This window comes from Rhamphochromis longiceps, linkage group LG9, assembly GCF_057381845.1.
Source record: "Rhamphochromis longiceps isolate RC_006_pf linkage group LG9, R_longiceps_female_GT1.1, whole genome shotgun sequence".
In the NCBI taxonomy this organism is placed as follows: domain Eukaryota; kingdom Metazoa; phylum Chordata; class Actinopteri; order Cichliformes; family Cichlidae; genus Rhamphochromis; species Rhamphochromis longiceps.
The window spans coordinates 10737475-10764847 of record NC_140565.1 but is presented as its reverse complement, the minus strand read 5'-3'; the positions used below and the strand labels follow the sequence as shown (position 1 = coordinate 10764847).

At 40.8% G+C, this 27373-nt stretch overlaps 1 protein-coding gene, 1 long non-coding RNA gene and 1 pseudogene across 3 annotated transcripts; 2 read left to right on the top strand and 1 right to left on the bottom strand.

Moving 5' to 3' along the window:
* Positions 1-7: 7 nt before the first annotated feature.
* On the top strand, positions 8-1874 carry LOC146661718 (uncharacterized). The gene is made up of 2 exons (XR_014913250.1): positions 8-707; positions 918-1874. It is a non-coding gene; the product is annotated as an uncharacterized LOC146661718 (long non-coding RNA).
* A 967-nt stretch (positions 1875-2841) lies between these two features.
* Positions 2842-10537, bottom strand: LOC146661717 (uncharacterized). Of its 2 annotated transcripts, XM_085418218.1 has the most exons (3): positions 9232-10537; positions 5684-5824; positions 2842-5541 (listed from the first exon to the last, which is right to left on the bottom strand). In XM_085418218.1, exon 3 carries the CDS (start codon positions 5494-5496, stop codon positions 4711-4713), a length of 786 nt encoding a protein of 261 aa, XP_085274344.1. In that variant the 5' UTR covers positions 5497-5541; positions 5684-5824; positions 9232-10537; the 3' UTR covers positions 2842-4710. The 2 variants fall into 2 exon arrangements, with proteins under 2 accessions (XP_085274344.1, XP_085274343.1); XM_085418217.1 differs by lacking the exon at positions 9232-10537 and having other exon boundaries at positions 5684-6214.
* A 5511-nt stretch (positions 10538-16048) lies between these two features.
* Positions 16049-26470, top strand: LOC146661716 (uncharacterized; annotated as a pseudogene).
* The last annotated feature ends 903 nt before the right edge of the window (positions 26471-27373 follow it).

The following is a 27373-nucleotide window of genomic DNA, read 5'->3' as shown; positions in this document are numbered from 1 at the left end:
CTGATACAATATTGCAAAAGTCTTGAGGCATCCTCATTTCGTTATATTCTGCTGGGAAAATGGGAAATAGGCAGAGCAATTCACTGAAACGTGCAAACATAAATGGAAATACAGTACATAAGGCAAAAATGTACTTGAAAGTCAATATTTGGTATGGCCACCTTTACTATCGAACATAGCCTGGACTCTCTCTTTCCGGAACACACTGCTTTAATAAATGTTGAGGTCTGGGCTCTGGGGAGGCCAATCCATGACTGATCTAGGTATACGTTTATTGTATTCACCGTGTGTTTGGGATCATTGTCGTAATGAATAAAAATATGCCTTTTCCAACTAGATGCTTTTCAGCTGGGACTGCATGATTAATGAAAATCTTAATATCTGGTTCATATTTCCATCAGCTTTCTCAAGATTCCCAACACCACTGGCAGAGCCTTCATCGTGTTTTACAGATGGATGTAAACACCCTCTGTTGGAGTCATATCAACAATTATTTGAACCAAAAATGTCAAATATGAATTCATAATGCTGTAAGACCTGTTGCCACTGATATAGTCCAGTTCTCGTGTAATTTACCATACCTCAGCCTTTTCTCCCTGTTTCTCTTCACTAAAAATGGCTTCCTGACAGCCTTCCACTGAGACCGTTTCTGATGAGGCTTCAGCAAACAGCAGATGGATCCATTAAAGGGCCAGTGCATCTCTCAGGTACTTCAAGTCTTTGCTTTTCTTTATATTTTTCTACATCTTAAGGACATGATTTCCAGATACAGTTCATCTGCTGTACAGAGTTATTTAGTCCTGCTACTTTTCCGGTTTCCTCAATTTTTTTAAGGACTCACAGCACGCCAGATTTTTGGGAACCACCTAGTTGGTTCAAAATGTTATTTTTACCTATCAGATTTTGTTATCTTTTAGATTCTTAAAGTGCTATGCTGTGGTGTGCTGGGGGAGCAGCACAGCAAAGAAGGACTCATCCAGGCTGGAAAAACTGATCAGGAAGGCTAGCTCTGTGGTCGGCATGAAGCTGGACACCCTGGTGACAGTGGCAGAGAAAAGGACACTAAAGAAACTGATGGACATTATGGACAATGCCAGGCATCCTCTGCACACGGCCATTAACAACCAGAAGAGTCTGTTCAGTGACAGGTTGCTTCTCCCCAAGACAAGAACTAACAGACTTAAAAACTCCTTTGTCCCACACGCCATCAGACTGTTTAACTCCTCTCTGGAGGGGAGAGGGAGGGGAAACAGGAGGACAAAGGAGGGGGGAACAACTAAGCTGTAGTGCCTCTTCACCTCACTGTGCAATACCTTTTGTGCAATACTTTTGTAAATAGTCAACAGTGCAATAGACCTCAATACTCGATACTTTGGGAGCCATAAACATCATTAGACCAGTGCACATATTGGTAAATGGACTGGTTCTTATATAGCGCTTTTCTACTCTTCTGAGCACTCAAAGCGCTTTACACAACTTGTGCATTCACCCATTCACACCCATTCGCACAAGCACATTGTTCTAGGTGCTTTCTAAGTAACATTCACACACATTCATACTCCGATGGATGCATCGGAGAGCAATTTGGGGTTAATATCTTGCCCAAGGATATTTGGCATGCAGACTGGGGGAAGCCAGGAATCGAACCACCAATCTTCCGATCAGCAGATGACCTGCTCTACCGCCTGAGCTACAGCCACCCCCTTATTGTCTCTATTGTGCTCTGTCTTGGTTGTTGAGTTGACTAATGTGGAAATAAAATTTATCCAGCAGTAAACCTGAGTTTGCGGTGAGGGAAGCATCTTGTACAGTACAGCACTTTCCAGCAGGAACTTCGATAGAATGTAAAATAAAACATTTTGTGTATTTTAAAATGACATTCAGTGTGTTTTTGTTGTTGCTGCACTAATCAACCACTTACTACTAACTGCAATGGTAGTTTATTGGATTGGAAAGTGTGGCGATGCTCGCCACCTGGTCTCCCTTCTTGCTTGTTGGTGTGGGCAGGTCTCATTTGTAGGTGCTGAAGAGCTGCTGTGGCTCATTTCCATCAGTGGCACTGGCAATACCTGGGCTCATTCTGTCAGTGAGGTAGTTGAAAAACCCCAGTTGGGTAAAGCGTTTGGGGGTTTTTGTTAACAGACATGCTTATCTATTTAGTTGGTGTTATTTTTTTCAGCTAAATTTTTTAGTGCAATTAGCACTTTCAGCATCAATCCATAGCAATGTGTTGTATTTTTCACATTGTCTGTGTGTAAAATACATATGTAAGCATAGATTACACAAAGGATCCTGCACGCCAAGCTGGATACAAATAGAAATCCCTGGAAACAATTCTTTCTGCGCTTAAGAGCAGCTTCCTATTGCAACGCTGGAGGATTTGTCACCATTACTGGATACGCTGCAGAAGCACAGCAAAGCAGTGACTGTGTGGAGTCGAAAACTATTACACCAACTACACTACACAGTCACCCACATTACCCCAATCACTGGCGTGTTTACACAACAGAGACGCTGAGTCTTTGTTACGGGCGCCAGCCACTGTGGCCTCGTTGTGTGGACACAGAGAGACCTTGCTGTGACTCGCGTCTTCCCTGCTGTGGATTTCTGGAAACCGCGCTTAAAGAAAGCACAAGACTTCTTTCGTAAAATGTGCCTTCCTGAACTTGTTGGGAAATACTTCTCGAAACAACGTGCTGCTCTAAATAGCCTGTAATGTTTCATGTTGTGGTTAAAGATTGATGACAGCTGTGTGGTGCGATGTAAATAGTTTGCATTTCATTTTTATGTGATTGCTGTGTACATGTGAATAGATCTATAATAAAGAAAAACAAACAAATATACTATTCTTTTTTGTTTTATTAAAACAACTTCACACAAAGTACAACTATTTACAATGTACAGTACATCCAAAAGAACAGCTTTAAGAATACTCAACAGGAGCAAGTGTCATTTGGCCCTGGTTTGACAACAACACTGGGGCACATATTAACAAAAACACAGCAAACCTTAACGATCTTATCAAGAAGTGTTGTGTCTTCAGCCTCACATGATAAGAGTAATCAGACTGTGTGTAACATTTTGAACTTGTTGCGCAAACTACCTATTACTCGCTCAACATGAATTCTCAGGTGGGCAATTGCTCTCGTTTGTTCAACGTCCCTTGCATCAAGTTGACAGTAGCCTTTTGTGAAAGCTGGAATCTTGACCTCCGCACACATCATTCCTACAGCATCTCTGATGTCAAAGCCTCTGTCAGCCAATACTACGTCCCCTGGTAACAGCTTTTGAAGAATGCCACATCTCTCTATGATGTGTTTATCTGATGCACGACTAGGGCTGGGCCATATTATACCATTCACGGTAATACCGGTATAATGTTAGGCAACGATAGGAAAATGAAATATCGCGATAGAATGGGAGTAAAACGCGCATGCGCAGTGCCTTTGTTTTCATACGCACATGGCCGATTGTTGAGTGAAACAGATGAACCAGAATTGGTTTGTAAAAATGGTGCAACTTCCGTGATGTGGAACTGGTTTGGTGTTTGTCTGTCAGATACACGACAAAGCACATTTTTTTGCAGAACATGAAAGCGGTCGTCGTTAATTGTCGTATTTGTCGGACTAAGATGCTCTTAAATCTGGGAGTAATCTGGGTCCTAAACTCCGTATGCTTCAGGTCAAACAACACTGCAGCATCACTGAGAGTTAAAAACTGTCTAAATTCTTTCATCTTTAGTAAAACGATCAGCATTGCTGCTTTACCAGGTGTAACTATAAAGTTTAACTTCCATGAAAACAAAAAGTTATTACATTTAATGGAGTTAGAAGTTAGCAGGAAGCTAGCGGAAGTTAGCTCGCTAGTTTCGCTAGTTACCTAAGCATGATATAGCATGTTCTGACTGAGAGATTTCTGAAAAAAATCAAACGTACAGCTCTGCTATCACTTCCAACATAAATGAAGACAGGAAACTAAACAGCAGTGACGTTTGTAGGGTTACTGAAGTTGGGCTAGCTGGTATATAATGATGTGCTACGTGATCGCTAGCGACACAGCTATGTTAGCATAACATAAACAGTGAAGCTGGAGGACGAACACTAACACTTTTCCACTTATAAAAGTTAACGTGAAGGTTCTTCATGGTTAGAGACAAATGCAATCGCATGGCAGGATGCTGTAAACGGACCAAACTTCAGTCAGGAGAACAACTGAGATAATCTATCCACAATACCAGGTTAGTCATTAATATACTGCAACAACATGGGAATAGAGCAGCTGCCAGAGAATTCAACATTAATGAATCAATGGTACAGAAGTGGAGGAAGCAAGAAGAATGAGTTTAATAAAGTTTGATTTATCTGACTGCTTTGTTTCGCTTAATGTGCCTTATAATCCCGTGCACCTTATGGTCCGAAAAATGCGTACTGCACACTGCAGTTTAATGTTGCAAAGCACCTCTTTTTAACTTCAGTGGATATTATACATGGTTATGCTCAGGATATGTCAGCCCATTTCTACTGGAAATGCCTTTTGGTTAAACTTTCAGCAAGGAATTTGCATTTGCACTGTTACATTTTTATAAAGCTTTAATGTACATAAAAACCAGCTTCTTGTTTAAGTGAAAATAAATGGAAGGTTGTCTTTTTGCGCTAGTAATGTTGTGGAGTTGTATTTTGTCTCGCATCAATTATATCGTCGGTTATATCGTTATCGCAAATTTTCAAATATATATCGTGATAAATATTTTTGGCCATATCGCCCTGCTCTATGCACGACCCCCCATCCCCTGGAAATGAAAGAAATAGCTCCATGGGGTGTAATCCCGATGAGGTATTTTATGGTCTGTGTACCCTTGTAATGAGAGTATGTTTGTGCGCGTGCCTTTAAATTAGATGGTCTTTCTGTTCGAATCTCAAAACAGTCAACAATGATTGCTACTCGTTTTCCAAAAGTTTCAGTAAACTGTGGAGGCATTGTCGCCTGCAGACAGTGCCTCTCAGGCCAGTGCACCAGTGCTCCTAAGTGGGCATACAAAACATCAATGGTATCGGTGAAGACAGAAGACAGTGTTTTGTGCGACACATGGAATAGATGACAAAGATGCTGGACTGGAAGATCAAGTCTCAGACGCATTAGTGTGAGTAAGAGCATTTGGAAACCTGTCAGTTTCTTCGGTATTGGCAGGAAATCTTTGACAGTGTTGAAGAGGGACATTAAGACAGCATAACAATATAGTCCAGTGTAATATCTTACTTTTTCGGTATCGTCCTTTAAGAAAGTTTCATTCAGCTCTGTCTTTTGCAACTGTGCTCGAAGCAGTCTGTTCTCCTCCAACAGCCGGTTTATTTCTGCTCTGCCCTGTTGACTGCACACACAGTCCTTCGTCTGCCCTTCAGCTTCCGTGACGCTGTCACTCCCATCACCACTGTCCACATTTGCAGCTGGTACGTCAACCTCCACTTGTCCAACACAACTGCTGTCCACTGCCTCCATGACATGGTTGTTGTTCTTCTGTCAGACCTTCATCGATCATCAAGCCTGTAAGATAAAAAATAGTGCATAGACTTAAGGTTAATGTACACCAATATTCCAATGACAGGTGTGTGATTCATCTTTAAGTTATGTGCGGATTAGTGTACCATAAGAGCAATTTAGTATGTTTTCAGAGGGGGGTGTTTACCTGCAATGGGTGCTCTTTTTCGCTTCCGTTGCATACGCCTTGCGTGCCGGTCCGAGTCTGACACAGGTTTGTCGTCGTGCCCCATGTGCAGTGTTGGTGCCCAGTCTGGATTTGTTACATCCATTTCATATGCTGGTTTGCCTGCAATAATGCCAAATCAAAAGCTACTCAGTCGACATGACGTGGTTCTGCAGCATCACACATTAGCATGTTTTATCTCATTATCTATGACCGCAGCGCATTGAAAAAAAAACCCACTAAAAGCCTTTTGGTTTGGTCCTTTTACAGCATCCTGCCATGCGATTACATTTGTTCCTGACCACCGAGAACACTCACGTTAACTTTTATCGAGTGGAAAAAAAGTTAGCGTGTTTATATTGTGCTAACATAGCTGTGTTACTAGCGGTCACGTAGCACATCATTATATACCAGCTAGCCCAACTTCAGTAACCCTACAAATCAATCAATCAAGCTTTATTTATAAAGCACTTTTCATACAGAAAAAATGTAGCACAAAGTGCTTTACATAGTTAAAAGCAGCCCACCCCACCCTCCAACTCACTCCCCACACTCTCAATACACATATATCCCCCCACCCCCACCCACACACACACATACACACACGCGCACACTTAAAGAGTAAAAATTGGGCTGGGCTCGCATGAGCCAAGTGAGGAAACATTATAACAGAGAGCCGTCTGCACCGGGAGCCGGTCACAGACCGCAGCCTCCGGGCTGGGCACACAGCCGGAGGGAGGCCAAGGAGCCCCCCAACCAGGCTGAGAGGACCCCAGAGACCAGCAGCCACGGTCAATAACAGCCCCGGTGCAGAGAGCGCCCTCCGAGGAAACACTGGAGATATGACGCAATACGATATATACAGGGTAAAATGATAAAATAAATAAGAACAGGATACAATATAAATATAAATATAAATAGAGTAAGAAGATTAAAAAATGAATAAGAATAAAATCAAAAAATATTAGGTAAATCCTAAATTAATAATAGAATAACAGGATAGAATAAATAAGCATAAAAAATAAATAAACGCTAAGTAAAAGCTAAATTAAAAAGGTGGGTCTTGAGCCTGTTCTTAAAAACATGTACGTTCTCTGCGGCCCTGAGCTCCTCCGGCAGGCTGTTCCACAGACGAGGACCATACCACTGAAAAGCTGCCTCTCCGTGAGTATGTGTCCTGACTTTAGGGACAATCAAAAGGCCAGTACCAGAGGACCTCAGGGTCCGCGAGGGTTCGTATGGTAAAAGCAGATCTGAGAGATAAGAAGGCCCAAGACCATTAAGACATTTAAAAACCAATAAAAGAACTTTAAAATCGATCCTGAAACACACGGGGAGCCAATGCAGCGATTCTAAAACCGGTGTAATGTGGGCCCGCCCTCTGGTCTTCGTCAGCACACGAGCTGCCGAGTTTTGCAAGAGTTGTAAAGTTGAAATATTCTTCTTAGGAAGACCAGAGAGCAGGGCATTACAGTAATCAATGCGACTGGCAATAAAAGCATGCATCAGCATCTCCGTGTTGGCCCGAGAGAGAATAGGGCGGACTCTGGCTATATTTTTTAGATGATAAAATCCAATTTTGGTTACATGTTTAACATGTGGGATAAAACCAAGCTCAGAGTCAAAAATAACACCCAGGTTTTTCACTTGTAGCGAAGGACATAGTGAAAATGCCTCTAATTTAGACAAGAGTTTCTCTCTCTGAGCTTCAGGACCGACAATTAAAACTTCAGTTTTGTCCTGGTTAAGCTGTAAAAAGTTTTCTGCCATCCAAGATCTTATATCCAAGATACAGTTAAAAAGGGCATCCATTGGTCTGGTGTCATCAGGAGACACGGAGATGTACAGCTGCGTGTCATCAGCGTAACTGTGGAAGTTCACTCCATGCCTCCTGATGACACTGCCGAGAGGCAACATATACAAATTAAAAAGTACAGGGCCTAGAACCGACCCTTGAGGCACACCACATGTCATTTTATGGATCTTAGAGGAGCATGTATCCATACTCACCATAAAAGATCTGTCAGAGAGATAGGAAGTGAACCAGTTGTGTACAGCACCAGAGAGGCCCACCATGTGTTTTAGTCTGTTTAAAAGAATAGCGTGGTCTACTGTATCAAAGGCTGCGCTTAGATCCAGCAGCACCAGGACTGAGAGCTTTTGGGCGTCCCAGTTACATCTAAGATCATTTAAAACCTTTAGGAGAGCCGTCTCTGTGCTGTGGTTCACCCTAAATCCAGACTGGAATATCTCCAGGATCTGTCTATCATTGAGAAAATCAGTAATCTGAGTAAAAACAAGTTTTTCTAAGACTTTACTTAAAAATGGTAAGTTGGATACAGGTCTGTAGTTATTAAAATCATTACAATCCAAATTGCTCTTCTTCAGAAGGGGCCTCACCACCGCCGTTTTAAAGGCAGCAGGGAAGACACCCAACTGAAGAGAGCAATTCATCATGTATAAAAGCTCAGCCTCAAAAAATCCATAAAGTGTTTTAAAGAGTGAAGAGGGGATTGGATCTAAAAGACATGTGGTGGGTCTCACTGTGGAGAAAACCTTCTGAAAGTTCTCAGCATTAACCAGGACAAAGCTGTCCAGTGTCTCCTCAGGTACAATCGAGCCCTCAGATGTGTTTACAATCATATCGCGATTAGATAAAATATCAGATCTGATGGCGCTGATCTTTCCCCTGAAGTGGTCTGCAAACTGCTCACAGAGCGAGTCTGTGGGGGTTCTTTGGGAGCTGTTAAAATCAGGGTTAAATAAATGATCTATGGTGGAAAAGAGGACCTTGGGATTATTTTTGTTAATACTGATTATTTTGGCGAAGTATGAATTTCTTGACTTCCTTAATGTATTATTGTACATTTTAAATTGCTCGGAAAATATTTGATGGTTGATATTATTTTTATTTTTCCTCCATCTCCTTTCTGCTGCCCTGCAATTTCTTTTGAGTTTTTTGACTTCTTCGTTTCTCCAGGGTGATGCATGTTTTACGTTAATCTTTTTGGTGGTGAGTGGAGCAACGGAGTCAAGGCTTTTCTTCAGTTTGCTGTTAAAATAACTAAAAATCAAATCGCAGGGTGCAGGTAAAATCACAGGGGGGCATTTGACTAAAACCCTGGTAAAATTTGCAGCCACTGTCACTGCTGTTTAGTTTTCTGTCTTCATTTATGTTGGAAGTGATAAGAAAGCTGTACGTTTTAATTTGTTTCCAAAACCCCGCAGTCAGGACATGCTATATTGTATTTAGATAGAAGCTAGCGAGCTAACTTGCTGCTAACTTCTAACTCATATGTCATAAATTCCATTGTCATGGATGCCTGGATGTTTAACTCAGTTGTTACACCTGGTAGAGCAGAACGCTGATAATTTTATTAAAGATGAAAGACTTAAGACAGTGTTTTAACTCTCAGTAATGCCACAGTGATCATTTGATATATGGACCTGCAGCAGAGTTTAGGCCCAGACACGGCTAGTGACGTCAGACTCAACAATCGGATAGTGATATGAATTACTTTAGAACTCACCGGAGAGAAAATGCCGCGAGCAAACCAACAAAAAGCTGGGGATTGCACGGAACTCGATATCCGCTCGTCTCACCGCTGCAATCCATGCCTGGCGTCTTTGTTTGGTGATATCGGATACATGGGATCCCTCACGTTGCCGCCAGGATGGAAAACGATTAAAAGATTAATCCAGTTTCTTGCCTTCACGATCGTGAGATCTAACATTGCAACCGACTACACACGTACCACCATAGCTGAAGCTGTATCCTTTGTCTGGCCTACTGTGATGGCGGCAGGGGGCGCATTCTAAAATGTCATGTGACAATCTGATTCATGAAGAGTGATGATGTCACAAGGACATGTGATGATGTCACAAGGACATGTGATGATGTCACAAGCACATGCCTTTGAGCCTTTTCTATAAATAGGGGTCAGGAGCAGCAAGTTTTAGTCAGTTTGTTCGCAGCCTTCAAACGTTCGACCAGAGCTATATTTGAAAGTATTTGTAAACCTCTTCAGAGTCACTGTGCACAGGATTAAAAATGTATCCACGAAAATGCCAACAAAGAATAAACAATCTTGCTGCCTCTCCTTCGAGGTCTGGCCAGCCACTCACTTCAAGAGGGAAGCCTGATATGACACGATCCATTGGTGCCTCATCAGTCCAAAGGACATTACAGGAAAACTCCGACCTACATGCAAAAATTAAACAAATTGAAGAAGAGAAGCTTCAACTGGAGGAGAAGTGCAGACAATTGGAAGCACGAAATCAAGAGCTGGAAAAACAACAGCAACGCCAGCCTTACACAAAAATTATTAGTGAGGCCTGGGAAGGAAAGTTTGGTGAAGCACGACAGAAGATTTTGTTCCTGATGAAGGAAAACAAGACAAAGAGTGCTGAATTAAAAGAAACGTCTGCCCAGCTTCAACGCGCGAATGCTACTATTGGGGAGATGCAAAGGGATCTCCAAAACATGGAGCAAAAGAATCAGGCGCTCCAAGGAACGCTTGATGAAGCTATGGAACAAACTGCACAAATCCTCGGACAGAAAAAGGAAGGGGTCACACAAATGCAGGACCAACTCAAAGGCATAAAGAAAAAATACGAAGTGCTGAAAGTCAGGCTGGATGAAACAGAGTGCAAAAAAAAAGAGCTTCTTCAAGAGAAAGAGCAACAGGAAGAAGAAAAAAAACGTATTCTCCAGGACTCAGACAACTTGAAGTGTGAAAACGCTGAAATGCTTGCACAAAAGCAGCAACAAGAGAAAATAAATGAAGACCTGCAGCGTAAGCTTCAAGAAATCACAAGAAGAAATGAGCAGTTAGAAAAGATGCACAAGGAAAAACAACAGCAAAATACAGACAAGTGCAATCTATTAAAAGAAATGGAGCAAAGATGCCAGAAACTTGAGAAGGAAGTTGAAGAAACAACCGATCAGTTGAGAACCCTCATCCTAGAGAAAAAAGTGGTCGTGGAAAAGCTCATGGAAAAGAAGAAAAAACGTTTCCGCTTCTTCTGGAGGAGGGACACTCCTGCTTTTTCTACTTTTTCTATTTTTTCTACTGCTGACGTCACCTCGTCTCCCTCCACCTCTGTTCCATCTTAATTTTCACCTCTCCTCTCCCCTTCTCTCCTAACACTTCTTCCCTCTCTCCTTCATCTTTTTTCACCCCAACCAGTCCCGGCAGTTGACTGCCCCTCGTGAGCCTGGTTCTGCCGGAAGTTTCTGCCCGTTTAAAGGCAGTTTTTCTTCCCCACTGTCGCCTAGTGCTTGCTCAGAGGGGATTGTTGGGGTTTTCTCTTTTCTTTTTTTTTCCCTTCTTATTACCATTTTCCTTTATTTACCGATTTGTTTTGTTTACTTTTCTTTTATGTTGTTTCTTTATTTACTTGTTTAACTTTTTTTCAACTTATGTAATAAACTAATAAACCAATTGAATTTATCCTCTGCGTATTTTACATCTAATCTTTAAAGAATATTTCCAAAACATTTTCAAACATCACGATCTGTCTTTTGTTTGCTTGTTAAAACCCCGTAAATGGTGGAGTAAAAACCCTGTGATATGGTTTAAAACATCAAAATAGACTAAACAACTAGTCTAAAACTAAGAGACACAGGATAAAGTTGGTGTGAAGGTTTCAGTCTGTGAATGAATCTAAGCACCATCACCTTAACTTTAAATTCATCTCTGTTACCCTCTTTGTGACTGAACTCTGACCGTGAGCACCACAGCCACTGCGCACCAGTCACACACACTTTAAATCCATCACAGTAAACCAGTTAGTTTACCTCAGTTTGTTTTGCAGCACATTTCACAACATGCAAAAGCATAATGTGCCATGTACAGACTCAAAATCTGATTTAAAAACATGAGGACTGACCTGTAAGCTTTACATTTACAGTTTATCACATACCACTGAGGTTCTTACCTGTAATTCTAAGCCCTCTTCTTCCTTTTCTGGTTTAAAACATCAAATTAGACTAAACAACTAGTCTAAAACCAAGAGACACTTAAATATTAAGTTAAACCTCTGGGGTTGCCGGACGCGCCGGCGCGTCAAAATCACATGACCAATTTAAGACGACACAGCTACAAGATGCAGCGATTCAGAGGCTGTATCCCAATTCAGGGTCTGCAGCCTTAAAGGCCGCATTTTAAGGCCGATTACGTCACCATGCCAGTCTCCTATTGCCAGAGGCTGAAGTGTGTGTGCAGTCACCAGGTGATAATCTGATATCGTCTACTTCCCCACTGATGTTAAGTAATATGAAAAAAAAAATGAATCCCACCTTAGGCCGAATGTGTGACTCTCTTCGTAGTGGAAGAGAGAATGAATCTTCCCATCCGAATTCACGGCAATCAGTCTGTCAATCAAATCCTGTGGAGTAAAATGAGAGGCTTTGAACAAGAATGCACCGGATAGGGTGCAAAACGAAAACTGTGTGGAAATTTACAATGGGTAAGGTGGAGAACGTATATCAGTCTCAGTGTGAGAGGGTTTATTTGAATGCGTTTGAAGTAAAACAAATGGGTGGGTGGTGTTTGGAGGCCAAATAAAAAGTGCAAACATGCCCTCAGATGGATGACAAAAAAAACCTGCAGTGTGTGGAAAAGAAGAAGAAGAAAAACACTTACAGGTATGGAGGTTGGCATCTCCCTCAGGGTGTATTCGCTTTTGTTGGCCAAAGACTGTCGGCCCAGCAGTTGCCACACCGACTGGGAAGAGGAGAGGAGGTTGACCAAGTACAGGAAGGACTGAAGAGGAAAGTAAATACAGCAGCTGTTAGAGAGAAAAAATGTATTTGCTTTTAAAGACCATTGTGAATGCATTTGTGCACGTCATGGATTGATCAAATCCTAACACATAATAATAATATAACACTATTCAACTACAAACACTACCGATAATATGACAAATAATATCTGTAGTATTCAAAGCAAAACAAAATGTAAAAAGAATTTATGATTGCAAAGGTAAAACATGGTTTACCACACTCTCAAAACTGAATAAGACATATATTCTGAGCAGAGTGGTTGAGCAGAAACCTATTGCAGCCTGAAGAATATTAAACTACAGGAAAGCTCCCTGCATTTTTCACTGGGTCTGGTAGAACAGGGAAAACATATCATCAAAAGCATCAAAGGAAAAAAAGAGAGACACTTGCACAAACGAGCTACAACTTAGATTATATTAAACAGCTTCAAAGAAACGTAAAGAAAAAAACAAGATACGATGGATTTTTTTTTCTAAAATAGAAATATCTATACTTTCATGTGTCTTCTGATGTTTCTGTGCATGTGTGAACTTATCTTCATATGTACTACCAAACCTCCTACTGTACTTAGCACAGATTAAAGCAAAGACTCGAGTTAATTCACCAAAGTGCTGGTGTGTGTATATTTAGTTTTCCTTTGACCTCAGCATATATGTATAACCCACTGATAAGGCAGACTTTAAAGTCGCCTGTGGCAGGACACAGTTTACACATCACTGGCTGTCCGTATTCACTTGGCTAGTCTCTCTGAGAGAGATGACTTGGCTGCTGTCAGAGGCCAAGCATCAGACACACACAGACAGGCTCACGCTGGAGCTTGTTGAAGCTTTCCTGAGAGAAATTCTGCCAAAAACATAACTAAAAATGCAGTCTTATGAAAGTAAGGCTTATTTGCCCAGACACCCATAAACCAATCAGCAAAAAGCCTTTCTTGTTAACAAAATCACTATTGCCAGTTTCTTAAATATGAATATTCACAAGTGAATTTTCTACATGGCTGCTGGTATCACAGCAACACATGGACCACTATTCTGAGTCCTGGGTTAATAATAATTGGAATCAATTTAATTTTAATCAATTTAAACACCTTTGTAACCAGTGAGCTAAAAACATGATGGAAAAGCAAAACTTCTAAGAGATCTGTGTCTGTACTATTATGTAGATATCTAAAAATTGGGGCATTGTGGGCTCCAGGAAGTTTCTCCTTCTCCCTCTCTCTCACACACACACGCACGCACATACATACAATACCTTAATGCAACTCCTATCTGTGGGGTCAATGGGAGTTGGTTTGGGACGGACCACTCTGATGTCGTCACTGCTGCACTCAAGAACAGACCATAGCTCTAGTACCAGGGCCCGAATAAAGCCTGAGACAGAACACGGAGAAATTTGTTGTACCAAACATTTATTTGAAATAGCAGCAACTAAAATTATTAACAGTGCTTTAATAAATAAACGACTGACTTTGTTATTGTGTCCAATCTTTTAAAGAAATCTGTCTTTGCATTGCTGGCACCGTTTTGATTGGAGGATTTGAATCTCAGGAAGGAAGGAATTTATAATGCCACTCCCTTTGATCCCATTTAATCTCTTCCCTGTTGCACTTTGGCCTGTCAGTAACTACATTTGAATTTTGCAGCTCAAGCTTGCACATAAAGGCTGGATAAAAACGTTAATGCAATCAAAATGTACGCAGCCCTCGCTGGAAAACTGGGGATACAGTACAGTACATAAATGATGAAGCAAAGACAAAACATTAGTGTCATGGAAGAAGAAATAGTCAGTGCATCACGGGAAGCTCCCAGCAATAAAACCTGCATTTGTATTGACACATAAACCTTAATTTGTGAGCAATTTTCAGTGTATTTCAGTTAAATTAATGAGACAAATATAACAAAAGGGATTTTATACTTAGAAGAAGAATATGAAATTGAAATATTAAACTAAGAAAACTATAAATACTGCAGTTCTAGAGTTACAGATATACAATTAAGCTTTGCATATCAGTGCTGTATAACCCAGGGAATGTACTTTTTTTTTTTTATAATTGAATAGTAATGGAAATCATGAACTGTTTTTCAGAGGTCATAGATCAAATGAGCAGTAGAGTTTTTCTCACAGAATGGTTCTTTCACATAGAAAGCAGTGTGTGCTGCAGGTTTAGCAAATGGCCCATCATTTGTATCTCCAGTGTCTGTTGAAGTGTACAGTATCTGTGTGTGTGCATGACCGTCGGTGCTCTCTGCTCACTCGGGTTCAGAGGTACAGGGAGGAGGCTCAGCAGGAGTAGAGGCAGCTGCTTCATCACAAACATGCCAGGTGCAGGCGGTAAAGGCCCTTTCTGTTTCCTCTCAACCCTCCTGCCAAAGCCATAGAACTCTGCCGAGGTGAACCAGACAACACAATATAGACATTTTTCCCTGTTCCTACATGGAAACACAAGATCAAACGGGCATTTTTTTTTGGCATAAATATGTATATCATATCGGACTCAGTTTGTTCCTGTTATTGTTTTTGCACTGTACTTGTCATCCATTCCAGTGAAACGATGCAGAAGGTTGTAGGTTGTGCAATAGTGCCATCTAGAGGTGAAGTAACATCACACTGCCCGTGCTCTTGTCTCGTCACGGTGTTTGCGTGTTTCTCCCTCTCTGCACACTCATGGGAATGTGCTGTCAGGCAGGACTCAGCGTTATATTCACAATATGTGGAAAATATATTGATATTGAATGTTCAAATATGAGGATATGTATAATGTATAGGTTGACTTTGCTCTACCTACACTTCTGGCAGAGCAGCAGTTGCAATGCGAACACATAATTAAACGGTGTATTTATAGGAACAGATTTCTTGCCTATGGCAGACAAAGTGATTTTAAACGTGTAAAAGGTTTCATTCACAGATGATTTATTACTATCACACCCTGGAGACTTTATAAAGAGCACTGCTGCAAAAGCAGCCTAAACAAACTTGTACAGTAGGTCACGCTGGTTTAGTTTTTCATCAAAATGCTTTTTTTCTTTTACTATTATTTTTGAAAACGTTACAGCACTGGTGGACATTTCCTACCAAATAAGAACTAGACACTACTGTTATGTAGTGGTTAATTGGAAAACTGTTTTATCACGAATTTCTTATTTAGAAATAATTAAAATTTTATTTGATGTTTTTTTTTTTTTTGGATGGATACTGTTATTGCAGTGATGCTGTAATTAAACTGTCTTCACCCCAGTAGAATAATTGCATGACTCCATCACTGAAGTGGAGGGTTTGCTTTGGAGGGGAAACGCACAGTGTCTCTTTAGTAGCATGGTGGTTGGATCCCACATTTGTTTCTTATGTAACATTGTAAATAGCTGCTAAGACAGCATATCTATTGGACAAGCACATATTATACATACTTTGCACGTGCAGTATTTAATAGAAAGCAGTGTGTGCTGCAGGTTTAGCAAATGGCCCATCATTTGTAAGCTCTGTCTGGACTATATCACTTTTTGAGGTCATCCTTCTTTCTGTCAGTCTGCCTTTTTATCGATGGCACAAACATATGTCACATCATGGAACACATGAGTGCTCCACAGCCAGCGCTGCTCAACACAGCAGGGAACTGTTCTTGCGTGGGTAAAGTCATAGGAGAGAATAGGTTTCAGAACGCAGCGGTGCTGTTATAAGCGAAGGGCTGATAAGTAATCAGACTTCTTTTCCCATAACCAGTTGAGTCGCCCCTTCTAGCCAATAGAAAGAATGCAGGATTAAAATATTTGTTCACTAGCTTCATTTTTTGACCTCTTTTGACAAGAGTACGGTATTTCCTGGAGCCTTTTGCATATGGATAAACCTAGTATCAGTATACAACTGATATGTGAATCCATTTATCAAAAAAGAACGCCTCTTCTTACTCTTTCTTACCCAAACAAAAACGGTTTGACAAATACATTTCTCCCTAAGCTGCCTTAAGTCTCCTTTATACCGACAACACAAAAACAACAACAACAACTTATAATATAAGCCTTAAGCATCACAGCTGACAAGTGTTTGTTGTGTCCAAATAACTGCAATAGTACCTGAACTGTGCAGAGCCACAACTCCCGGAGCAGTTGCTGCCACCTGTGTCACCATCACCCCGTAGCCAAACTTCTCGCAGCTGCTCACCTACAGAAAACACACAGAAATCTCATACCCCTAGAAATATTTCAGCCTTTCACTATCACAGTTTTTGGTTATCAGGTAAAAAATGAATGAGAGTTTGGAAAAAGGATGGAAAAGGTTTAGGTCAAATGTAGTACTAATGTATCATAAAGGGAGATGTGTAAGTAAATCTGGGATTCTGGAAAGGCACAACATAATGTAGTTAAACATGCTGTGGAGAATTTAAATTGTAAATTGATATTGGAGTGTGCAGGCCCTTCATTAATTACAACACAATGCCACAACTAAAAATAGACAAAATATAATTACATTCCATAATTAAAGTGTAATGCCAAACTAGAGAAGCAATTACAATGGTGCGTAAACAATGGCAGTAAATTAAGCCCACGGGGGATCAGCTAAGGTTTGCAGCAAGCCTGAGTGTTTGTGTGTTTACAATTTGAATCTTAGACTCAGACCCTGTGACAAGGTCTGTGAAAACCACGTTTTTATGCCTGAAATACTACAGTACTACACTCCCACCAGATGAGCTCATGCAGCCTGTCACGAACCGGGACATACAACCATGACAAAACAGGAGATGCACACACAATTTATTGTGTTATTAATTTAGATCAACTGTGCTAATATAGTATACCAAAATGAAAACAATAACTCAAATTTCAGATATTTGAGGTTGTGCTGAAAATAATGGTGCCAAATAAGGCAAGAAAAACATATTTTAAAGGTGAAATATAGAGGTAAAATCAAAAATAGTCAAGAACGGCCAATTATACCCTGGACCACAGAGGGTTAAATTTGAAAACGGTTTAAAAAAAAACATCCCCATTCTAAAATGTCATGTGACAATCTGATTCATGAAGAGTGATGATGTCACAAGGACATGTGATGATGTCACAAGGACATGTGATGATGTCACAAGCACATGCCTTTGAGCCTTTGAAGTTTTTCTATAAATAGGGGTCAGGAGCAGCAAGTTTTAGTCAGTTTGTTCGCAGCCTTCAAACGTTCGACCAGAGCTATATTTGAAAGTATTTGTAAACCTCTGTAACATCACGCTCCAAAGCCCTGTGACGTTTCTGTGTTCTGTGACGTTGTCCCAAAGAAAGACCTTTAAATGCGATAAATAGCCTAAACGTTTTCGTTTATGACTAGTTTACCGTGTTATGACTGTGAACAGGGGGGAAGTCGCGCAAGAGAAATGTCGACCAAAACAATTGCAAGTAAGCCAAAGTCAGTTCCTAAAAGTCAACCCGCAGGTGTTTCCACCACCATCAGACCCTCCACTTCTGTAAGACCTCCATTAAGAATAACTGATGCAAAGAAAACCGCTCGGGTGGGAAAAACTCAGAATGGAAGACCGGCAGCTGTGAAACAGCCCCCGAAGAGGGATATGAAAAAGAATGTGGACAGTAAACTGGTCAGCTTAATTACAAATGAAATTGTATACAGTGGAGCGACTGTGTCATTTGATGACATCGCAGGGCAGGATCTGGCAAAGCAAGCACTTCAAGAAATTGTCATCCTTCCTGCCTTAAGACCTGATCTCTTTACTGGTCTGAGAGCTCCTGCACGTGGCTTGCTTTTATTTGGCCCACCAGGAAATGGGAAGACCATGCTCGCCAAAGCAGTTGCTGCAGAGTCTAATGCAACATTCTTCAACATCAGTGCTGCTAGTTTGACCTCCAAATATGTGGGAGAAGGCGAGAAGCTCGTACGAGCACTCTTTGCAGTTGCAAGAGAGAGACAGCCCTCAGTAATCTTCATCGATGAAGTGGACGGCTTGCTCTGTCAAAGGAGGGAGGGGGAGCACGACGCCTCTCGCCGTTTAAAAACTGAGTTCCTCATTGAGTTTGACGGGTTGCAGTCAGGAAAGGATGACAGAGTACTTGTAATGGGAGCAACGAACAGGCCCCAGGAGCTCGATGAAGCAATATTAAGGCGCTTTGCAAAAAGAGTATATGTGACCTTACCCGATGAGAAGACAAGATTTACGCTGCTGAAAAATCTTTTGGGAACGCACGGGAGTCCACTGAGCCAAGACGAACTGTCCTGTCTTGCAAAAGTGACTGAAGGATATTCAGGGAGCGATTTGACAGCATTAGCCAAAGATGCTGCACTTGGCCCAATAAGAGAGTTGGCACCAGAACAAGTCCGTGTTATAGCTGCTGCTGAGGTGCGCAACATTAAGATAAAAGACTTTGAGGATTCTCTGAAGCAAATCAAACCAACTGTTAGTCCAGCAACTCTTAACATGTACACCAAATAGAACAAAGATTTTGGTGGTCCTTCTTCAATAAATCCAAATCCAGTCAGGCTGGATGAAACAGAGTGCAAAAATAAAGAGCTTCTTCAAGAGAAAGAGCAACAGGAAAAAGAAAAAAAACGTATTCTCCAGGACTTGGAGAGAAGAAATCTACAACTGAACAAATTAATACAATGAAGGACAGAACACCTGAACTGGAAGGAGAAGTATTGGAAAAACGACGTTCAAAGATGCAGCGTAGGATCAATGAAATGGCGAAAAAACACTCAGAGGTCATTAATGAGATGTTGTTGAACTCAGACAACTTGAAGTGTGAAAACGCTGAAATGCTTGCACAAAAGCAGCAACAAGAGAAAATAAATGAAGACCTGCAGCGTAAGCTTCAAGAAATCACAAGAAGAAATGAGCAGTTAGAAAAGATGCACAAGGAAAAACAACAGCAAAATACAGACAAGTGCAATCTATTAAAAGAAATGGAGCAAAGATGCCAGAAACTTGAGAAGGAAGTTGAAGAAACAACCGATCAGTTGAGAACCCTCATCCTAGAGAAAAAAGTGGTCGTGGAAAAGCTCATGGAAAAGAAGAAAAAACGTTTCCGCTTCTTCTGGAGGAGGGACACTCCTGCTTTTTCTACTCTTTCTATTTTTTCTACTGCTGACGTCACCTCGTCTCCCTCCACCTCTGTTCCATCTTAATTTTCACCTCTCCTCTCCCCTTCTCTCCTAACACTTCTTCCCTCTCTCCTTCATCTTTTTTCACCCCAACCAGTCCCGGCAGTTGACTGCCCCTCGTGAGCCTGGTTCTGCCGGAAGTTTCTGCCCGTTTAAAGGCAGTTTTTCTTCCCCACTGTCGCCTAGTGCTTGCTCAGAGGGGATTGTTGGGGTTTTCTCTTTTCTTTTTTTTCCCCTTCTTATTACCATTTTCCTTTATTTACCGATTTGTTTTGTTTACTTTTCTTTTACGTTGTTTCTTTATTTACTTGTTTAACTTTTTTTCAACTTATGTAATAAACTAATAAACCAATTGAATTTATCCTCTGCGTATTTTACATCTAATCTTTAAAGAATATTTCCAAAACATTTTCAAACATCACGATCTGTCTTTTGTTTGCTTGTTAAAACCCCGTAAATGGTGAAGTAAAAACCCTGTGATATGGTTTAAAACATCAAAATAGACTAAACAACTAGTCTAAAACTAAGAGACACAGGATAAAGTTGGTGTGAAGGTTTCAGTCTGTGAATGAATCTAAGCACCATCACCTTAACTTTAAATTCATCTCTGTTACCCTCTTTGTGACTGAACTCTGACCGTGAGCACCACAGCCACTGCGCACCAGTCACACACACTTTAAATCCATCACAGTAAACCAGTTAGTTTACCTCAGTTTGTTTTGCAGCACATTTCACAACATGCAAAAGCATAATGTGCCATGTACAGACTCAAAATCTGATTTAAAAACATGAGGACTGACCTGTAAGCTTTACATTTACAGTTTATCACATACCACTGAGCAGTTCTTACCTGTAATTCTAAGCCCTCTTCTTCCTTTTCTGGTTTAAAACATCAAATTAGACTAAACAACTAGTCTAAAACCAAGAGACACTTAAATATTAAGTTAAACCTCTGGGGTTGCCGGACGCGCCGGCGCGTCAAAATCACATGACCAATTTAAGACGACACAGCTACAAGATGCAGCGATTCAGAGGCTGTATCCCAATTCAGGGTCTGCAGCCTTAAAGGCCGCATTTTAAGGCCGATTACGTCACCATGCCAGTCTCCTATTGCCAGAGGCTGAAGTGTGTGTGCAGTCACCAGGTGATAATCTGATATCGTCTACTTCCCCACTGATGTTAAGTAATATGAAAAAAAAAATGAATCCCACCTTAGGCCGAATGTGTGACTCTCTTCGTAGTGGAAGAGAGAATGAATCTTCCCATCCGAATTCACGGCAATCAGTCTGTCAATCAAATCCTGTGGAGTAAAATGAGAGGCTTTGAACAAGAATGCACCGGATAGGGTGCAAAACGAAAACTGTGTGGAAATTTACAATGGGTAAGGTGGAGAACGTATATCAGTCTCAGTGTGAGAGGGTTTATTTGAATGCGTTTGAAGTAAAACAAATGGGTGGGTGGTGTTTGGAGGCCAAATAAAAAGTGCAAACATGCCCTCAGATGGATGACAAAAAAAAACTGCAGTGTGTGGAAAAGAAGAAGAAGAAAAACACTTACAGGTATGGAGGTTGGCATCTCCCTCAGGGTGTATTCGCTTTTGTTGGCCAAAGACTGTCGGCCCAGCAGTTGCCACACCGACTGGGAAGAGGAGAGGAGGTTGACCAAGTACAGGAAGGACTGAAGAGGAAAGTAAATACAGCAGCTGTTAGAGAGAAAAAATGTATTTGCTTTTAAAGACCATTGTGAATGCATTTGTGCACGTCATGGATTGATCAAATCCTAACACATAATAATAATATAACACTATTCAACTACAAACACTACCGATAATATGACAAATAATATCTGTAGTATTCAAAGCAAAACAAAATGTAAAAAGAATTTATGATTGCAAAGATAAAACATGGTTTACCACACTCTCAAAACTGAATAAGACATATATTCTGAGCAGAGTGGTTGAGCAGAAACCTATTGCAGCCTGAAGAATATTAAACTACAGGAAAGCTCCCTGCATTTTTCACTGGGTCTGGTAGAACAGGGAAAACATATCATCAAAAGCATCAAAGGAAAAAAAGAGAGACACTTGCACAAACGAGCTACAACTTAGATTATATTAAACAGCTTCAAAGAAACGTAAAGAAAAAAACAAGATACGATGGATTTTTTTTTCTAAAATAGAAATATCTATACTTTCATGTGTCTTCTGATGTTTCTGTGCATGTGTGAACTTATCTTCATATGTACTACCAAACCTCCTACTGTACTTAGCACAGATTAAAGCAAAGACTCGAGTTAATTCACCAAAGTGCTGGTGTGTGTATATTTAGTTTTCCTTTGACCTCAGCATATATGTATAACCCACTGATAAGGCAGACTTTAAAGTCGCCTGTGGCAGGACACAGTTTACACATCACTGGCTGTCCGTATTCACTTGGCTAGTCTCTCTGAGAGAGATGACTTGGCTGCTGTCAGAGGCCAAGCATCAGACACACACAGACAGGCTCACGCTGGAGCTTGTTGAAGCTTTCCTGAGAGAAATTCTGCCAAAAACATAACTAAAAATGCAGTCTTATGAAAGTAAGGCTTATTTGCCCAGACACCCATAAACCAATCAGCAAAAAGCCTTTCTTGTTAACAAAATCACTATTGCCAGTTTCTTAAATATGAATATTCACAAGTGAATTTTCTACATGGCTGCTGGTATCACAGCAACACATGGACCACTATTCTGAGTCCTGGGTTAATAATAATTGGAATCAATTTAATTTTAATCAATTTAAACACCTTTGTAACCAGTGAGCTAAAAACATGATGGAAAAGCAAAACTTCTAAGAGATCTGTGTCTGTACTATTATGTAGATATCTAAAAATTGGGGCATTGTGGGCTCCAGGAAGTTTCTCCTTCTCCCTCTCTCTCACACACACACGCACGCACATACATACAATACCTTAATGCAACTCCTATCTGTGGGGTCAATGGGAGTTGGTTTGGGACGGACCACTCTGATGTCGTCACTGCTGCACTCAAGAACAGACCATAGCTCTAGTACCAGGGCCCGAATAAAGCCTGAGACAGAACACGGAGAAATTTGTTGTACCAAACATTTATTTGAAATAGCAGCAACTAAAATTATTAACAGTGCTTTAATAAATAAACGACTGACTTTGTTATTGTGTGCAATCTTTTAAAGAAATCTGTCTTTGCATTGCTGGCACCGTTTTGATTGGAGGATTTGAATCTCAGGAAGGAAGGAATTTATAATGCCACTCCCTTTGATCCCATTTAATCTCTTCCCTGTTGCACTTTGGCCTGTCAGTAACTACATTTGAATTTTGCAGCTCAAGCTTGCACATAAAGGCTGGATAAAAACGTTAATGCAATCAAAATGTACGCAGCCCTCGCTGGAAAACTGGGGATACAGTACAGTACATAAATGATGAAGCAAAGACAAAACATTAGTGTCATGGAAGAAGAAATAGTCAGTGCATCACGGGAAGCTCCCAGCAATAAAACCTGCATTTGTATTGACACATAAACCTTAATTTGTGAGCAATTTTCAGTGTATTTCAGTTAAATTAACGAGACAAATATAACAAAAGGGATTTTATACTTAGAAGAAGAATATGAAATTGAAATATTAAACTAAGAAAACTATAAATACTGCAGTTCTAGAGTTACAGATATACAATTAAGCTTTGCATATCAGTGCTGTATAACCCAGGGAATGTACTTTTTTTATATAATTGAATAGTAATGGAAATCATGAACTGTTTTTCAGAGGTCATAGATCAAATGAGCAGTAGAGTTTTTCTCACAGAATGGTTCTTTCACATAGAAAGCAGTGTGTGCTGCAGGTTTAGCAAATGGCCCATCATTTGTAAGCTCTGTCTGGACTATATCACTTTTTGAGGTCATCCTTCTTTCTGTCAGTCTGCCTTTTTATCGATGGCACAAACATATGTCACATCATGGAACACATGAGTGCTCCACAGCCAGCGCTGCTCAACACAGCAGGGAACTGTTCTTGCGTGGGTAAAGTCATAGGAGAGAATAGGTTTCAGAACGCAGCGGTGCTGTTATAAGCGAAGGGCTGATAAGTAATCAGACTTCTTTTCCCATAACCAGTTGAGTCGCCCCTTCTAGCCAATAGAAAGAATGCAGGATTAAAATATTTGTTCACTAGCTTCATTTTTTGACCTCTTTTGACAAGAGTACGGTATTTCCTGGAGCCTTTTGCATATGGATAAACCTAGTATCAGTATACAACTGATATGTGAATCCATTTATCAAAAAAGAACGCCTCTTCTTACTCTTTCTTACCCAAACAAAAACGGTTTGACAAATACATTTCTCCCTAAGCTGCCTTAAGTCTCCTTTATACCGACAACACAAAAACAACAACAACAACTTATAATATAAGCCTTAAGCATCACAGCTGACAAGTGTTTGTTGTGTCCAAATAACTGCAATAGTACCTGAACTGTGCAGAGCCACAACTCCCGGAGCAGTTGCTGCCACCTGTGTCACCATCACCCCGTAGCCAAACTTCTCGCAGCTGCTCACCTACAGAAAACACACAGAAATCTCATACCCCTAGAAATATTTCAGCCTTTCACTATCACAGTTTTTGGTTATCAGGTAAAAAATGAATGAGAGTTTGGAAAAAGGATGGAAAAGGTTTAGGTCAAATGTAGTACTAATGTATCATAAAGGGAGATGTGTAAGTAAATCTGGGATTCTGGAAAGGCACAACATAATGTAGTTAAACATGCTGTGGAGAATTTAAATTGTAAATTGATATTGGAGTGTGCAGGCCCTTCATTAATTACAACACAATGCCACAACTAAAAATAGACAAAATATAATTACATTCCATAATTAAAGTGTAATGCCAAACTAGAGAAGCAATTACAATGGTGCGTAAACAATGGCAGTAAATTAAGCCCACGGGGGATCAGCTAAGGTTTGCAGCAAGCCTGAGTGTTTGTGTGTTTACAATTTGAATCTTAGACTCAGACCCTGTGACAAGGTCTGTGAAAACCACGTTTTTATGCCTGAAATACTACAGTACTACACTCCCACCAGATGAGCTCATGCAGCCTGTCACGAACCGGGACATACAACCATGACAAAACAGGAGATGCACACACAATTTATTGTGTTATTAATTTAGATCAACTGTGCTAATATAGTATACCAAAATGAAAACAATAACTCAAATTTCAGATATTTGAGGTTGTGCTGAAAATAATGGTGCCAAATAAGGCAAGAAAAACATATTTTAAAGGTGAAATATAGAGGTAAAATCAAAAATAGTCAAGAACGGCCAATTATACCCTGGACCACAGAGGGTTAAATTTGAAAACGGTTTAAAAAAAAACATCCCCATTCTAAAATGTCATGTGACAATCTGATTCATGAAGAGTGATGATGTCACAAGGACATGTGATGATGTCACAAGGACATGTGATGATGTCACAAGCACATGCCTTTGAGCCTTTGAAGTTTTTCTATAAATAGGGGTCAGGAGCAGCAAGTTTTAGTCAGTTTGTTCGCAGCCTTCAAACGTTCGACCAGAGCTATATTTGAAAGTATTTGTAAACCTCTGTAACATCACGCTCCAAAGCCCTGTGACGTTTCTGTGTTCTGTGACGTTGTCCCAAAGAAAGACCTTTAAATGCGATAAATAGCCTAAACGTTTTCGTTTATGACTAGTTTACCGTGTTATGACTGTGAACAGGGGGGAAGTCGCGCAAGAGAAATGTCGACCAAAACAATTGCAAGTAAGCCAAAGTCAGTTCCTAAAAGTCAACCCGCAGGTGTTTCCACCACCATCAGACCCTCCACTTCTGTAAGACCTCCATTAAGAATAACTGATGCAAAGAAAACCGCTCGGGTGGGAAAAACTCAGAATGGAAGACCGGCAGCTGTGAAACAGCCCCCGAAGAGGGATATGAAAAAGAATGTGGACAGTAAACTGGTCAGCTTAATTACAAATGAAATTGTATACAGTGGAGCGACTGTGTCATTTGATGACATCGCAGGGCAGGATCTGGCAAAGCAAGCACTTCAAGAAATTGTCATCCTTCCTGCCTTAAGACCTGATCTCTTTACTGGTCTGAGAGCTCCTGCACGTGGCTTGCTTTTATTTGGCCCACCAGGAAATGGGAAGACCATGCTCGCCAAAGCAGTTGCTGCAGAGTCTAATGCAACATTCTTCAACATCAGTGCTGCTAGTTTGACCTCCAAATATGTGGGAGAAGGCGAGAAGCTCGTACGAGCACTCTTTGCAGTTGCAAGAGAGAGACAGCCCTCAGTAATCTTCATCGATGAAGTGGACGGCTTGCTCTGTCAAAGGAGGGAGGGGGAGCACGACGCCTCTCGCCGTTTAAAAACTGAGTTCCTCATTGAGTTTGACGGGTTGCAGTCAGGAAAGGATGACAGAGTACTTGTAATGGGAGCAACGAACAGGCCCCAGGAGCTCGATGAAGCAATATTAAGGCGCTTTGCAAAAAGAGTATATGTGACCTTACCCGATGAGAAGACAAGATTTACGCTGCTGAAAAATCTTTTGGGAACGCACGGGAGTCCACTGAGCCAAGACGAACTGTCCTGTCTTGCAAAAGTGACTGAAGGATATTCAGGGAGCGATTTGACAGCATTAGCCAAAGATGCTGCACTTGGCCCAATAAGAGAGTTGGCACCAGAACAAGTCCGTGTTATAGCTGCTGCTGAGGTGCGCAACATTAAGATGAAAGACTTTGAGGATTCTCTGAAGCAAATCAAACCAACTGTTAGTCCAGCAACTCTTAACATGTACACCAAATAGAACAAAGATTTTGGTGGTCCTTCTTCAATAAATCCAAATCCAGTCAGGCTGGATGAAACAGAGTGCAAAAATAAAGAGCTTCTTCAAGAGAAAGAGCAACAGGAAAAAGAAAAAAAACGTATTCTCCAGGACTTGGAGAGAAGAAATCTACAACTGAACAAATTAATACAATGAAGGACAGAACACCTGAACTGGAAGGAGAAGTATTGGAAAAACGACGTTCAAAGATGCAGCGTAGGATCAATGAAATGGCGAAAAAACACTCAGAGGTCATTAATGAGATGTTGTTGAACTCAGACAACTTGAAGTGTGAAAACGCTGAAATGCTTGCACAAAAGCAGCAACAAGAGAAAATAAATGAAGACCTGCAGCGTAAGCTTCAAGAAATCACAAGAAGAAATGAGCAGTTAGAAAAGATGCACAAGGAAAAACAACAGCAAAATACAGACAAGTGCAATCTATTAAAAGAAATGGAGCAAAGATGCCAGAAACTTGAGAAGGAAGTTGAAGAAACAACCGATCAGTTGAGAACCCTCATCCTAGAGAAAAAAGTGGTCGTGGAAAAGCTCATGGAAAAGAAGAAAAAACGTTTCCGCTTCTTCTGGAGGAGGGACACTCCTGCTTTTTCTACTTTTTCTATTTTTTCTACTGCTGACGTCACCTCGTCTCCCTCCACCTCTGTTCCATCTTAATTTTCACCTCTCCTCTCCCCTTCTCTCCTAACACTTCTTCCCTCTCTCCTTCATCTTTTTTCACCCCAACCAGTCCCGGCAGTTGACTGCCCCTCGTGAGCCTGGTTCTGCCGGAAGTTTCTGCCCGTTTAAAGGCAGTTTTTCTTCCCCACTGTCGCCTAGTGCTTGCTCAGAGGGGATTGTTGGGGTTTTCTCTTTTCTTTTTTTTTCCCTTCTTATTACCATTTTCCTTTATTTACCGATTTGTTTTGTTTACTTTTCTTTTATGTTGTTT

Excerpts from the sequence above, each read along its gene's own strand:
- LOC146661717 (XM_085418218.1), bottom strand. The coding sequence starts at position 5,496 with ATGGAGGCAGTGGACAGCAGTTGTGTTGGACAAGTGGAGGTTGACGTA.